This window comes from Elephantulus edwardii, unplaced genomic scaffold, assembly GCF_000299155.1.
Source record: "Elephantulus edwardii isolate Elephantulus edwardi_28Jun2011 unplaced genomic scaffold, EleEdw1.0 scaffold00017, whole genome shotgun sequence".
Taxonomy (NCBI): domain Eukaryota; kingdom Metazoa; phylum Chordata; class Mammalia; order Macroscelidea; family Macroscelididae; genus Elephantulus; species Elephantulus edwardii.
The window spans coordinates 25,836,892-25,853,948 of record NW_006399767.1 but is presented as its reverse complement, the minus strand read 5'-3'; the positions used below and the strand labels follow the sequence as shown (position 1 = coordinate 25,853,948).

Genomic DNA, 17,057 nt, shown 5'->3' with positions numbered 1-17,057 from the left:
CCCAAAATCTCTGTAAATGTTTATGAAAATTAATAAAATATAATTATAGAAAAAAAAATGGTGGAGCATTTAGAATCGGACAGAATTGTAGGACTGGAATGAAACCTAGGGTTTTCCCTCACTTTTCACATGAAAACATAACCATTTTGAACTTTAAATAATTTGGAAAGCCTAAAAGTGGATTCTATCACTCCAGCGCTTTCTGGTGTATGAAATGTTTAAATAAATTTAAAAAATATAAAGAAATACAAATATCTACATCAATATATTTCAAACTTTCCCAACCTTGTCCATAGTAAGAAATACTACCTTTAAATTGTGGGCAAATCAAGGTAGGTGGTTCGAATCCACCAGCTGCTCCACGGGAGAAAGATAGGCATTCTAGTCCTCTGTAATTTATAGTCTCTGAAATCCTCTGGAGGGTCAGCAATAAATCTCTTGGTAATACGTCAATGGCACATAACAACAACTCTTTCATACAACCAAAAAAATGTTTTAAGAAATAAAGCATTATAAAGCAATCTACTTCCACTAAAATGACTTCATGACCCAATAATGGATCTCCCTTCAATGTTTCAAAAAGAAGAACCATACATGTTGCTCCATGGCTGTATTAGGACTGATCATACACAGCAGATACCCCATGTCAGAAAAACATCATCTAATTTCCAAACAAAAAGCAAGACAAACAAAGTCTATCCTCTTTCTAATGCTCCACCTTACTGTATCTTTCCTATCTGATAAGGAGAGAAGCAAATATTTGGAGGCAAAGAAAGGATAGAGCACTTTTCTTCTAGCATCATTTCTTTTTTTTTTTTTGCCTTACGTATGATGCTTTAAGATATATGTAAGTGAGAAATATAGTCTCAGATGGCATAAAAGTACAAAAAAGGTTTTAAGAAAACAATTTGTGATGAATACTCAAGAGAGTTTTTCTGAAGACTCTTCAAAAAAAGAAAGTGTGTCAGGGATATTAGTCATTAAAAGAAATTAATACTCTTCTATTGTTTCTTTTGAAATTGGTCATGTTCTCTTTCCTTCTGTCATGTGCCTCAGTGATCTCACCAGACAGTGGAAAGGAAAGCTATGTGAAACCTATCCTAGTCAATTCTATTACTTGCTAACAATTATGCTATTCATTCTTTCATTCCACAAACACTTGATGAATGCCAACTATGTAATAAGGAAGATGCAATAGGCCTTGAGGGACACAGTGGTGGGTGGGCAAGTCAGACACGGTCTGCCTTTAAAGCAAGGCCAGCTTTTAGAGAGAGTAAGTAAAAGAGGTATTTGTGTTATGCTTAGCCACATTAATTAGTCATTCTTCCCTACCATTTCTTATATGGAAATGATAAATCTGTGAAAACGCAAGCTTATTCTTATCAAGAAGGATACTGGTAGAATTCCAAGTACAGAATATTGATACAATTCATTGACACTTCAGTGACATTGACTCAAATTAAGTTGGCTATATTGTCCAGGGAGGGACTAACGTACCTTGAAGTATACAGTTCCCTTCTCTTTGACCATGGCAGCCTGCTCCAATTTTTCTTTGGTATCCATTTCCCAGGATTCTTTGGCCTGTGTGCAAATTTGTGACAATAGTTAGAGAAGGAAAAGCATCACATAAAGAACAAACAGAAGCTACTTTTATCTAGCCCCCCTTCAAAACATGCTGTCTTTTAAAACTGCACCATTGATAATTCATGGCTAGACTAGTGTGCACTTTACATTGTTTCAAGATTTCACTTTATATGAGGACATAGCTGCAACTGACTCATGTTGTCCAAGTGAGAGGAGCAGACAAAACTATGGTATGAAACACAAATTGCATTGTAGAGTGTGCCATGTAAGAAAAGCTGTGGTTGCACTGTGCTAACAAGTAACAGCCAACTCATAGCTAACACTAAAGTAGGTTTCCAGAGGCTGGATATCACACAGAAGGAGACTGCCCATCTTCTTCCTGCAGAGTAGCTGGTGGATTCAAACCACGTGCCTTTTAGGTTGGCAATGCAACTCCTTACCCACAAGGCCACTAGAGCTTTCTCAAGGAAACCTAGGGCTCTGTGTTTTCCTCTTGCGAATCTCTTGTTTTAATCTGCTACTACACTTCAGTAAGCTGTTTTTCTTAAGCTTTAGTTTTTCAAATAAAAAATGGGAACACTATTAGTGCAAAAATTCATATTCATACAGAATTTTCAAAATTCTAGGTGATGCAGAAATTTTAACTTTAGGGTCATTAATAAATGACTTAATTGATAGTATCAGAGCCATAACTGCGGAGTAAACTGCACTTTCCATATGATCAACTGGAGTTACAAGGATCTTTAAGTGTCAACGGGAAAATCCGGGATCCTTGAAGGAAAGTGGTTACAGGTATGGCCAATATTATGGATTATGCAGTTTAGTGGGTAACTGTAAGACTTTTAATTAAAAACATAATGGTTTATTTTTGTCACAGCCTTTCCCCCTTTATTCTTCTACCCTCTTTTCCTTTTAAAAAGAAATTATAAAAGGGTATTTATCTTTCAGGCACAACCTCATATTGTTTCCTAAAAATTTAGCTTAATTATGGAATCTACTCCTTCGCATTTTTCATATTGGCTTCAATCTTTATAAAATTTAAAAATATACTTAATCCTACAAGGCAGCAAATGAAATCTTACTGCCTCCAACAACATTGCACATCCCACATGGCTTCAAGGACAGAAAACATGGCTGGGTAGAATATGCTCAGAGCAGGCTCATGTGGTCCACCACAGCGGATAGGCTCCTAAACTGTGTGTGTCCACTGGCTGTGACTGGGAGGTGCCAGGGTGTTATTTATAAAATGGAAATAAGGAAGCAAAAGGTCTAAATAAGCATATGTAAATGATTCTTTTCTTAACAATAAAAAAAGTGCCATGAAGACAGCAATAGAGGATCAGCATTGAGCTAGTGGCCTTCAGTGATGATCTGTTAAGAGCATATGTTTGCCCTGGGAAACATGAGGTGTGTAATTAGAATCATCATTGTTGGGCGATCTCCAAAGCATCCTTCCCTCACTTTCTTAGGTCCAGAGGACAATGATTCTAATTCTGAGTCTAATAAAATATAAAAGGTAAGTTCCTTAGGTCTTATTGTACAAAACATGGAGATAAGCCCTGAGAGACAATTAAAAAAAATGAATACAAAACACAGTACTTGAGGGGTTCTAGCAGTAAGGGGGGCAGTTCAGCTAAATGACAGCATTCTTAGCTCAGGCATAAGCTCTGTGCTTTTCCAATTCAACAGTGGCTGGGAACTTGCAGCTGGGGGCCCAAGATACAAATTTGCTCAAGGAGGCATAATGTTTCCAAGACCTAAGGTGAGTGGCAAACTCTCTCTTATCTGCACTTAGATGTGTAAGGAAAAAGCACAAGGCTATGCATCTTTTTTTTAAATTTTTTTTTGTGTGAGTGTACCGTCAAATCAGATCTGACTGGTACAGGAGGAGATTGTCCCTCCTTTTCCCGGCAGAGCATCTGGTGGATTTGAACCATGTGCCTCTGGGATTGTAGTTGCAGCTCCTTGCCACTAGGCCACCAGAGCTCCCCTGCTATGCATCTTTTGTCTTTACACAGAGCCTCCTAGCCCATGAGGTTCTGCATATTGGATAATGACTTGGAGCAGCATTAAAGGCCATTTCATGACTCCTATAAAGGGTGGAAATCCACTCAGCATTCAAAAACTGCACCCCACTCCCGCAGGAGCTGCTTGGCAGATCATAAACCTTTTGTCCTCAATCCAGGGGAGATGGTGGGGAAAGTACAAAAAGTACAAGTCTAGGAACAAATAAGAGAACAAGTCTTGGATTTTACTCAAAAAGTTGGGTGTTTTTTTTCTAAAAGAAAAAAGGCTGACACATAGGAACAAAATAACACCGAGTTTTCCAGTTATGTATCAGCTGTGCTGTGTCAGTAGTTCCATATTCTTCGTTGCGCCAGACACAAAAGACAAAGCTGACAATGAAAAGCACAACATACAACTAACACTGGATGGTGCTGGACAGGACAAGGCTCCAATCTGTTGCCACAGGATTGCTATGAGCTGTAGTCAACTCAAAGGCACCTAACAAAACAACCACAATCTGAAATACCTAGTAATATACTAATTTTTGGAAGTGGATGGAATAAAAATCCACCATGGTTTCAGATTACTTCAGATAATTTGTATTGTCTCACCTTTTCGAAGCTCTTAAGTGTAACTTCATATATAAGATCAGCATTAGGCTTGATGCCAAATTTAGGTTTGCCTGCCTCTCCAAATCCGTATCTGAAATTGAGAATAAAAAAGAAAACTTTAAAAGAATTGGTTTAATTCCAGGCACTTCCTTAGATACTCTGAGGCATCTCTTTAGCTGTCATCTGCAAGCTACACACATAAGAGATGCTGAAGACAAACCAGATGTTGATCAGAAGACACAGAGCCAAATACCATTGCTGTAGTGTTGTTTGAGGGTTTGTTTTGGGGTTTTTTTTTTGTTTAATGCGGGGCTTGAGTTAGTTTTCCTTTCTCTTCCACATTCATTTGCAATGAAACACGTGTAGTTTCTGGGACAGTTTGCTTAGTGTGATTTTAAAAGTCATTGTCTTTATTCTGCTTGGTTTTATATCTACTTCTTTTTTAATATGTAAAACAATCATTATTTAAACTCTTCTCTTATGCTTTATTAGCAGGGGGAACAGAGAAAAGCACAGCCACAGTAACTGTTCTAACAGTGTTTGCTAGAGATTATGTTTTCATTTTAAAGTGGTGTCATCTTCCAATAGTACATCTTGCAGTCAGATAAGTGAAGGAGAAAGCTTGCATAGAAGAGAGAAACATTCTCACAATATTTCTCTTAAGATTTAGAAAAAGCACATTAGAAAACGTAACTAATGTAACAAGCATAGAATAAAAAAGTAAAAATTACAGGCAACTCCAGAATCCTCAACCAAGATAATTTTTTTTACTTTTTCCAGTCTTTACATTTTTTATAAAACACGACATCTTTCAGACAAAACTTATGGAACAAAATAATTAGGGATATGTAAATGTTTGCTTGTTTTAAGAATATTTACCAAATTAAATGAATCCAAGGACTATACATCTAGAGTGGGAGCTCTAGTAGGATCTATATTGATCTCTGGTTTCCCAGCATCTAGAATAATGAACAATGCTCACTGGAATAGAGTCTATTCCCATTCATTTTAAACTGAACTACTCTTTGACATATATTACAAAGCATGTGGGACATACAAGGCTTCCCTTCTCTCTTTTCAAGACATGAGTGGAAAGATATGAAAACCAAGCTGATGCCAATTGCCTCCAATATTCTCAGAGGCAAAACCCCAAACCCAAACAATTTAAGAGTGAGAAGACACACAGACTCCGATCTTGTTGCTGACACCTCTTCCTTTACCCCCTACCTAAATTTTCCAGGAACAAAATGCTTGATGCTTGCTCACTCACCTCCACTGTTATATAAGAAAAGGTAAACCAGAGCCAGAAAGAGGCACAGAGGTACAATGAGAAGGTAGGAAGGGGGTATGATGATTTTAATAGCAGAATAAAAGGTATTTTCATCAAGAAAATAAAAGAAAGAGACTATATAATTACCAGTGATCAGTTTTAGGAATTGAGGAAGTGACAACTAGTTTTCTACTTTGAGCTCTTAGGTCCACGGACCTCTTATTTTGTTTTTGCCCATCTGGTAAAGAGCATTCCTCAACTGTTGGGAACTAAGATAGGTAAAAACTCAAATGCATTGCTGTCTAGTCAGACTCAACTCATGGCTGACCCTTCAGGGGTTTTCAAAGGCTGTAAATTGCACAGAAGGAGACTGCCCATCTTTTCCCTGCAGAGCCACTGGTGGATGGATGGAACTGACAGACAGGAGCGGACTTTAGGTTAGCAGCTTAACTCCTTACCAAGTAGGCCACCAGAGCTCCCGAAGGCAGATAAAAGAGTCCTTATGAAGCAAGTGCTTCCTGAGAGCAAGTAATATCTGGAGCTCTGTGCTAAGCACAAAGAAATGCAACAGATGATTTGGGACATGATTTATACCAGTAGTTCTCAACTGGAATACTTGGTCTCCAATTCTACAGACATTTGGCAATAAATAGAGGCATTTTTTACTATTACAATAGGAATATAGTGAATAGAGGCCAGGGATGCTGTTAAACATCCAACAAAGAATTATCTAGTCTGATGTATCAATAATGACTGCTGGCGGCATAGTGGTTTAAAGCACTAAGCTAAGAATCCAGAGGCCAGTGGTCTTAATTTACCAGATGCACCACAGAGGAAAAATCTGGCACTCTGCTTTTATAAAGATTGTTGTATTGTTGTTGACTGCTGTCGAGTATGACTCATAACGACCCTATGAACAAAATACATGAAGCCTTTCTATAACTATTATCGTTTCTCAAAGTTCATAGAGTTTCCATAGGCATGCTGTTTAGGAAGTGGAGTCACTCCGGAATTCTATGGGGCAGTTACACTCTTGTCTTATAGCCTGTTATGAGTTGGTATCATTAACAGCAGTAGATTTGGTTTGGCTTTAGTGTGTCAGTAAATACTGAATAACTAGAAGCAACTGGTTTGTGTTTGGTTTTTTTTTTAATTATTATCATCATTTTTTTTTTTGGAGTGTACCATCAAATTAGTTTTGACTGGTACAGGAGGAGATTGCCCCTCCTTCTCCAGCTCTGGGATTGCAGTACAGGTTCTTGCCACTAGGCCACGAGAGCTCCCCATTCTGGTTTGGTTTTTCTAATGTAAGTCAGTAGTGCCAAGGATGAGGAATTTCACCTTGGAAATATAGGTAGTGGGGTTCAGGTTAAGGGAGATGCCAAAGCATCATGGTTATCAATGGGATTGAAGAAGAATAAAAAAGAAAACTTTACAAAATCATTCCTAGATAAAATCATTCTTAGAAGACATCCTGTCATCATCTGGGGGCAGGCTATGTTCATTCAAATGGTTCTGGAAGCACCGAAGCCAACTTCTGTACCACACATAAAGTTACCTTCTTGTTGTTGTTGTTAAGTGCCGTTGAGTCGCAGGCGACTCATAGCGACCCTATGAAGGAGAGTCCTTGACACTTGGGTGCCTTTCATCCTCTCTCCAGGTTCATAGGGTTTCTGGAGGCAAGCTATTATGGAAGTGGATGCCACTCCTCCTTCCAAAAAGTTATCTTACATATGCTAAATCAGCCTAGGTAAGGACCACGGCACACAAATCCAGCTAAGTGAAAAATAAACCACTATAAACAGAATTCCAGGTCTTCAGAATGAATGTCCTTGAACTACAGTTCCCTCCAGACAGCAGCAATACTGTAAATATTGACTATAATGTTCATTAAGTCTTTAATGAGTATACAAAAAGCATACTTGTACTGTGAGTTGTTAATTTCTTTTTAGGGATGAAAACTAAAGTTCAGAGAGAAATGCTTCCTGAAAGCCACAAAAAGAGGCAGTGGCAGGGCATGGACTTAAATCCAGATCCTGTATGTTCCCAGAAAAAGGCTTAACGTTGCCTCGTAATTAGACACTCTGTCGACCTTGGTAGCCTGTGGCCATTTTTGGGGTTTTTTTATGAGGAATTGTCAGAGCAAGGCAGAAACATTACAGAAAGGACAAGTTTAAAAAATAGCCATAATTTTATCTAAAATGAAAAAGATTAATCAACCAGTATTTGAAACAATAAAAAGAGAAGATATTGTCCTGATGAAGAGACAGAAAATAGGTTCTTGGTGATTTCTGGAGTTTTTGGATGTGTTTCTGAATTTCTTATGATAAAAACATCCTGCCAACTGGAATGAGCTTTAGAGACTAATCAGAGTCAGAGAAGCAAAGAGAAGATGCACTTTACAAATTTATTGGAGAAGAAATAAAGATGACACTAAAAAGCAATTCAGATCTTGTATTTTCAACACCTGTATTTATTTACAGCCTCATTCAGATGCACTCTTCTATGATAACTAAGAGTCTGAGTAAGACTGGCCTATTCACGGCATGTTCTTAAAGTATGTTCGACATATAAGGGCTTTTCTGCATCTGCCCATCATGCTATACTGCGCTGCTCGAACAGTCTCACACTATAGATCAGGTGCTTTACACAACCCTTTAGCATTCTAACTAGCATCTTAAGCAAACAGCAATGCACTCTTCCCTTACTCTGTTCAATCATTTTCACAAAACAAATGAAAAATTGTTACACCTAGAAAATTCTGAAAACTTGACTACTTTGATGACTGAAAATTTCCCAAGAAGGATCTGAAAAATATATTGTATGTTAAAATAGGATTTCCTTTTTTGATTTGAGGGTAAAACAGAAGAAATTAAAAAAAAAATCACAGTAAGAGCCAATATACTGGGTTCTTAAATGTGGCAGGTGCTTCACCATAATAAATACTTTGAGTGTATTATCTTATTTAATTCCTCACAACTTTATGTGTTTGATACTGTCATTCTAACTCTATAGAAGAGGAAACTGAGACTCAGAAGAGTGAATGTCCGAGTACACAGAGCTGGCAAGTTGCACAGCAGAATTTAGTTGTGCCATTAACTCACTGCCATTGAGTCAGGCCTGACTCACAGCTGACCTTCCCTTAGGATTCCAAAGCTATAAATGCACAGTAGGAGGATGCCCATTGTTCTTCCTTGGACTCACTAGTGGATATGAACCACGAAAGCCTGGGTCAGCAGTACAACTCCATGTGGACTAGGCTACCACAGTTCCTCAGTCAAGTCATTACCTTCTTGGAAATCCTTCCAAAATGTTTTACCTTAAACCTCTTAAAAGCTTCATCGAGCCACCTTTCACCCACAATCTTTTTTTGTCTCTGCTCTATTAAGTTATCCTTTCTTACTTGTATTTTCTTTACTCACTAATGACATAACAATTTAACCTTGCAAGGAACTATCTGCTTGTAAACATAAGGACAAATAGGGGCTGCAGCAGCAGCGCTATTTGTTTCTCTTTGCTATTAATTTTGAGGCATTTGTCTCTGTTGCTGCCTTGCCAGTTAGGTTAAAATACAATGACCTGGTTCATATAACATATACTCACAGTGTATACAGGTGACTTTTCTTCAAGGAGCTTAACTATGAAACATACTTTGTATATCCAAAACCCATCATCTCTTTAAGTTTAGAATGTAATTTTGTAAAGCTAGATTAAACTAGCTATTATTCATATATGGAGGCGATAGCTTTTCAAATATAGCGTACATGCAAGCAAAACACATTGAAGCAGAGCTTAAGAATGGAAAATGGAATAGGGCAGAGAAGAAAAAAAAAGGTAGCTCAGGGAAAGCCTTATGGTTCAGGGTAGAGCATTTTGGAAGGGATTTAAAGATCATTTAAAAGAAAGGAATTTAGAAGGAATTTAATCTCTTGCTTGAGAGATTAAACATAGTGGCTCAAGAAAAAAAATAATGGATTACTACTCAAAGGCAAATTATAAAAAAGACAGTATTACTGCCTACTGCCAAGTACAGGCTATCGATTCTCAGTGACTCAAATTCTAAGTGAACTCCACCATGGAGCCAACCAAGGAGCGGATATACTGTGTGAGACGATGATAAACTTTCACACAAACAAAATCAAAACACCCTGCTTTCTCTCCAGGGTCCATTTCTCAAGATAGAAGGGCTGGATTCACGGTATAATTTTAGACCTAAAATTAATACCAAATATGTTTTCGTAAGAGAGAAGCTGTTAAGAGTCTGAGAGTTCTAATCTTAGAAGTGCTAATGGTTATCTTTCTGATGAAAAAAATTTAAATACAAATGAGTCACTTCAGGCTGCAGAAGGAACACCCTTCTTTTAGGGGCTTTGTATAGGAACAGCTGGCACACATTCAAGTGGCAATAAATCACTCTGATGCTTCTTCTATTCCAACCCCCATATGATTTACTGCCTTCTCCTTCATTTACAGAAAAAAGAATCACGTGAGAAGGGCCAGTAACTGTCTCTGTTAGTGATATAAAAGCAAAGCAGGCAGCCAAAGAGCAAAATTTGCCTGTCAGTCCTATTCTCAACATAATCAATCAAGTAAACATGGCCACTTTTTTGCAATCTCTGTGATTGTAAGGCCTATTAGTCCACTCTTGACAACTAACTGTAGCCTGATTTAACTGCTTCCATTTACCTTCACCGAAAAAAAGTGAATGTTGAAAATGTGAGTTCTGTAGATGACTTCACTGTGTAATGAGCTTGTATGCTGCTTACCGTGGTCCAAGATATAAAATACATTGCTCTTCCCGCTGCATTTTCTCCAAGGCTTTGTCAATTCCAATTGGAATGTCATGGTCTTCTCCTTCGCCAACAATGAATATCACATCTCTGCAATCAAACACCTGTCCACCACAGCGGCCTACCAGGTGGACTGAAGGAGAGGAGACAGGACAGTCAACAAAGCTGCTCTTTAGGCCTGGCCAAGTCAGCATGGTGATAAATGAGCAGCTGCCAAAGTAGTAAGCACCATTCCCCCATTCTCATTTCATGAAGACATACTTCATGAAGGTTATGTCTTGCTGAAGCATAGTATGCCCACTTCTGAAAGTTTAAGAACCACCATATTTCTATTTTAAGCTTAGACTTAGAAGTACTACTAACTTCACCAATAAGATCGCGTAGTGAGTAATGACATAAAATATGAAAACATGTTTAGTCTAGCCTACCACATGGTGTATGGTGTATAACCAATAATACAATTTCCAACTCACAGTGACCCTCCGTTAAGTTTCTGAGATCGTAAGTCTTTATAGGAAGAGACTGTCACCCATCTCACAGAGCAAGTGGTGGGCTTGAACTGCTGATTTTCTGGTTAGCAGTGTAACATGTAACAACACATCATGCCACCAGGGCTCTTGATGGCTTAAACATCTATCTACATCTGTATCTTGGCTTCAGATTATTGAGTGAAAAACGACTGAATGGCTATATCCTCAGTAATTAATAAACAAACTGTAATGGAATACCCAGGAACTTTTTCTTTTAAGAGTTCTAATCTCATTCAAAAGTTAGAATAAAAACAGAAAATTTTATTTATTAGAATAAAAACAGAAAATTCAAAGGTAACATTATCAACAAGGAATGGAGCTGTTCTGTTAGTACAAGAAGTAGATATGAAGGGAAGGAAGCAATAGCTTCATAAACTTTCACAAATCAAATTAATTAACCTCATTGCTGTTGAGTTGGAACTAACTCATAGCTGATATTCCAGCAAGTTTCTGAGGTTGTAAAATCACATGACAGAAGAGTGCCCATTTTTCTCCCTGAAGAACCCATGATGGACTTGAAAGGCCAGAGGATTAACCTTTGGGTTAGCAGGCAGCTCCCTAAGGACCAGACCACCAGCCTCCCTTCCAACTACTCCACAGCCTCTAAAATACTTATCATGACGGTAAATTTCTTGGGGCCTAACTCACAACTCCTCGCAAACTTAGTTCATTCTCAAGGTGATATCATGTTACATATGGGCTTTTATCTTGGGAAAAAAATATATATTCAGATATATTTTCTTAGCAGTTAACTGCTTTTTTCAGGACACACAATTCTCTGAAACTGTCCAAATACTTTTAGTATTAAGGATATTTATCCCTTTTCATGAAGGTTTTTGACTCAGTAAGAAAATGGGTGGCTTATATGCTAGCGCAGTGGATACCAATAAAGGAAAGTCTTCCCCCCATTTCTAGAATATAATGGCCCAAGTTTGTAATATGTCTCTTTTCTAGTTGATCTACTTTAGATTAATAATTTGTTTTAAAGAAACTGAAAAAAAAAAATTTACTTGGTTCTATTATGTTAATTTCTTATCCAATATGACAAATTATTGGACATACAAATTATTGGACATACAAATTTAATTTCACATTCCTCTATGTTTGAATGACATGATCTTAAAGGTCCCCTGGGTCTCTAAAATTCTATGCTCCAGTAATATAACTCTTGAGATAGGCCAGAAAACAGTTCAAAGCTAATTCCTATGGTTAATCATTTGATAACCTTTAGAGAAATAACACTGGTATAGACACTAGGTATCAAAATGCCACCAGAACATTTATTCTTTGAAGCTTTCTACCCTGCTAGGTTCCTACCACAGATACAAACTAGGAATCTAAGTCAAACTAGACTAGACCTGACACAGAATCAGGCCTTCCTAAAAAAGAGCGAGGGCCAGGCTTCTGCTTGGAGTGCAGCTGGTTTACAGGCATTTGATTCTATGGTCCATACTCATAAACACTGTTAACTCCCTTACTTTCTTACATGCACTTCTAGAATGCTCTAGGTAAAATAAAATCTAACTTATGTAACACACTGGATTGGAAAAAATATTTTAAAAATAAACAAGACTTTATTGTTGTCAAACATATACATACTAGATGTTTTCCAGGGAGTCTAAAGCTTCAGATATTTTTTAAACACATCAATAAAAGCTGATGTTTCTAAAAAGGTTGAGAGTTCTTAAAAGTCTGTGTCCCTAAATATTTTAAAACTTGCACAAGGAATTTAATTTAGGCTAATGGATGACAATTTATACAAAAAAATGATTTGCTGAAGAAAGTGAATTTCAGCCCATACTATGTTCAGCGGCTCAAGCAATGAAATTTACTATCCTAACTGTTAATAACTAGTTAACAGGGTTTTCTATTTTCCTTTTATGTCTGAGACTTATTGTTAGACATCTCATCTTCCTCCCCAGAGGAGAATACATTTAGCAAGGGAGGAAACTATCAGTACATTGGTTGTGGCTTTTGGTTGATCAACTTTGAATATGTTTTCAAAACAGGAAATCCAGACACTGAAAAGGATTCCTGCCTGTGTGTCAGTTTCCTACGCTGATTTTAAAGTTGATGCATGCACTTGACATTAAAATAACATATACATAATTTTAGACATGTTCTTCATAAGAGCATTTAATATCACAAAACCCTAGGCAAAACCCTCATTTACTATAGTAACTTTCTTTAAAAAAAGGAAAAAAACTGGCTACTAATAATTGGCAAAAAGTAAAAAGTCCCCCCCAACTATGTAATAAAGGCACAATTAAGAGAGTAAAGCAAAACATTCACTGTAGCTGCTCTCACTCAGAGGAACAATAAATGATAAAGCCAGGGTTTGTGGCCACCTAGCAAGAAGAGAAAATGTTTCAGTAGCTTTTAAAATTTCCCTACCTTATATATGGACACCTCTCTGCCCTTTTTGGTAAACAGAACTCATCCAATTTGGACCTGAATAAGCACTTTGATTTTGTTGTTATGTACTGTCGAGTCAGAACCTACTCATAGTTTGTCCTCCAGACTGCCTATCTTTCTTCTGCAGAGCTGCTTGTGGACATGAATCATGTAACTTTGAGTTGACAGTGCAATTTCTTATCACTAAGTTACTAGAGCTCCCTTGAATAAACACTACGTACACTTAATGATGAGGTGGATTGACTCAGTGACTGGGATGATGGGGGTAGGTGTGTAGGAGACACTGAGATTGGCTCAAGATGGGGCAGGGTTTAAGGTCACTATGAGTTGCAGGTGACTCGATAGCACATAACAACATACTCAACAGCACACAACAACAACAATAATAAAATCTTAGGGACCTCTGGTGGTCTGGTGGTAAGGAGCTGTGTTGCCAACCCAAAGGCACATGGTTGGAATCCATTAGCTGCTCCATGGGAGAAAGATGGGCAATATTCTTCCGTGTGATTTACAGTCTCTGGAAACCCACTGGAGGGTCAGCTAGGAGTTGGATCTAATTCAATGGTACACAACAACAAAGTAAAAGCTTATACTGTTATACACACATATACTGATAATATATGTATATAGTCATAATACCTTTCAATACTGACATATCTGCAATGTCAAGGCAAGAGGATGTATCACAGCTTCAGGGTGAATACAGCTCATTGATTCTTTACATCTATAAGTAGCAAAGCCTATCACTCTGTTAACTCATTTCTAAACTGGGAACACTGGTGTGACAAGTTCTACAAGATTGCTGACAAGAACTCACACACTGCTTTGAAGCCACAGAAATGCCTGCAAATGCCACAGGGTGACCCTCTCTCAGTGATAGAGGCAGACTTGCCTCACTCTAGGGTCAATTATTCCTTTTTATTCATGGTGTCAACGATTGCTCCTAAAAAGAACTGTGGCAGCCTTGGCTGCGGAAGACCTGTGGTTGCTTTTGACCTTGCATCTTTTAGTGCAATACTCACTTAATAAATATTTAATAATAACCATCATGACTCATTGGGAGCGTGGCCTCTAGGGCTCAGGAGGTCTATTGCTAATCCCAACCAACATGATTTACGGGAAAAAAGGATCTATGACGTGCCCAAGGAGAATAAAAGTACATACAGGATGCTTCTACTCAGTGCTTTTTTTTGAAAATAAAGAAATAAACAAGTTAAAAAGAGGCATTTTCTCCTCTTAAAGTTTATGTAGCTTAAAAGAGGGGGGAGACCTTCAAACCCCACAAAGTCAAACCAAACCAAATTATCTTAGTTTAGCTGTGCAATCCTAGTGTAACCACATCAGGGGAGCCCTGTCTGCCTGCAAAACATCACTTAAACTGGAGCTCTGACTTATTGTTCTCTTACTGCCCTAGAGCAATTTTGTTTTGAAGAGCACAGAACACCCTGTTCTGAATGTGGCTGGCACATGAACTCGATGTGCTGACAGCAATTTGTACTCCGATTAAAATAGGGGGAAAAAGGAAAGAGAACACACAGCAGTAACAAAAACTGGAATGCAAGAATCCAAAAACTGTACAATCTGTGTCTGAGGAAGCAAAACTGAGAAAGACTCCATGGCTTTAAAAAAAAAAAGTGCTATAAATGCTCCAGCCTAAAGACGTTAGCTCTGGTAAGTGTCTGTTTTTCCCTTTTCTAATTATAGCAGTTGGTGTCTGATAACTTTGCACTCATTTCCAAAACAATTACTGGGTCATGGGGATTTCAATGGAGATGTTGTAACGACATCACTACCAGACAAGACCGGTCATTTGGCCAGAGAAGACCAGGTTGTGGCAGGTTACTCCCACAGAGCAAGGGTTTTCTCTATGGACTAATTCATGCTAAATGAATTTCTCTTGCCTAATAGAGCATCCAGGAGACAGGGAATCTCAATGAGGAAGCAGCAGTAGATTTCCAAACACAGCAGATACATAATAAAATCACAAAGCAGAAGAGAAACAGTTTGCATCAGGCAAGGTAATCATATTCCCCTATTCTCTGCAAGCTACCTTCCTTTCCCACTCTCCATTTCACACCATCTGGGATGAACAAATATTACTTTACAACTTTCTGGAACTGAGGGATAGTGGCTTACTCACTGAAGCACACATGCAGTCCAGCTTCTTGAAGAGAATAACACTTATACAACTGCCTTACATTCTTTAGTTTAAACAGGAAGAATACATTCTACATAAATAAAATAACTTCTATACCAACACAGATCCTCACACTCCTCTTTACACTAGTATAGTATAGTATAGTATAGTATAGTATAGTATAGTATAGTATAGTATAGTATAGTATGGTATAGTACTTTGAAGTACGGACTTTAGTCAGAACTTGATTCCAGCCATTAACAATTGTGGCTTTGGACAAGGTAATTTAATCAAGTGAAATTTAATTTCTTCATTATAAAACGGAGATAATGTTAGCTGGTGGCCTAGTGGCAAGAAGCTGAGCTGCAATCCCAAAAGCACGCAGTTTGAGGCCACCAGCTGCTCTGCGGGAGGATGGGCAATCTCCTCCCATGCAATTAACTGCCTCTGAAAACTTGCTAGAGGGCCAGCGATGAGTCTGTTCTGACTAAAGTACACACCACCACCACTGTGATGTCATCATTGTAGATACTGCATTAAGGCTATTATCACAGTATCTGACACTCACTCATGCATTTCTACCTGAGTACTGACTATGTAAAAACATCAGATGTGGACTTACAGAGATAAACTCAATGACTGTTATTTATTTTCCTACAATTTGTAGCAAATCACACCAGTTTAAACATGTGCTATAACTCTGTATTTAAAAAACACACAAACACACACTAAATGGTCCCACAGAGAACTATTAGCATATGAAAAGAAAATTTCTGAGTGGTCAAAGGCAATCTTTTATATTTCTTAGTATAGGACCCAGCATACAGTTTAAAGCCAGAAAATAAGTATTTATTTAATGACTGATCTGAAAACATGGCATTATTGAAAAGAGTGATAGTTCTCACTAATTTAAATACATATTTCAAAAAAAAATCTATTAGTTCTCTTAATAAATTCCAAGAAGCTACTCAAAGCCTTTTCTGACATAGAAAATTTGGTTCTTTTATATAATATTCTAAGTGATTCACTAGCTAGATTTTGTCTAACAGAAAAGACTATTTCCTATAAAGATATTATACCTGGAATTTACAGCTCTTTTCTAGTAGAATGCTTTAATATTCAGTGTCATTGACTTGAAAATGACTCAGCTGGGTTTCTGAGACTGTGAATCACATGAAAAGAGACTGCCCATCTTTCTCCTGAGGAGGCCTGGTGGATTCAAACCATCGGAGGTGTAAGGCTTTAGTTGCACAACTCACTATGGACTGGACTACTAGAACTCCCTCAAATACTTCAAAAGCATATGAAAAACCAACCAAAGAACGCACAGCCTTACACCAAATCCAAATGTGGGCATATGTGATTTCCTGTTTTCAAATGGAACCATTTTGGTTTTAGCATTTCAATTAGCATATCATTGTTGTTTTACCCTAATGATGTTTGCCTTTAATAAGGTAACCATATCCCACTTTTTCTATAATCACTGACATGGTTGGTTTAATTTCTATTATAAATTTTAGGTCTTCTATAAAATGTTTTAGTTTTATTTTTCTTCTTTGTCTTTTTCTTGATTAATCACTTTTCCTTGTCCTTCTACTTCCTTAGCCTATACCGTATGATTTTGAAGTCCTATATGCTATTCTTATGAGTACTTTCCATTCAATTAAAAAAATTATTTAAAGTATATGTTGTTGTTGTTATGTGCGGTCGAGT

General features: G+C 37.6%; 1 protein-coding gene across 2 annotated transcripts in view; it reads right to left on the bottom strand.

Moving 5' to 3' along the window:
* Positions 1-17,057, bottom strand: part of FKBP5 (FK506 binding protein 5) — a 149,322-nt gene that overhangs the window by 13,206 nt on the left and 119,059 nt on the right. For both annotated transcript variants that reach the window (XM_006882050.1, XM_006882049.1), the window contains exons 6-8: positions 10,239-10,395; positions 4,203-4,293; positions 1,498-1,581 (exon numbers count right to left, since the gene is read on the bottom strand). In XM_006882050.1, coding sequence (XP_006882112.1) covers positions 1,498-1,581; positions 4,203-4,293; positions 10,239-10,395 — 332 coding nt within the window. The remainder of the gene's footprint in view (positions 1-1,497; positions 1,582-4,202; positions 4,294-10,238; positions 10,396-17,057) is intronic.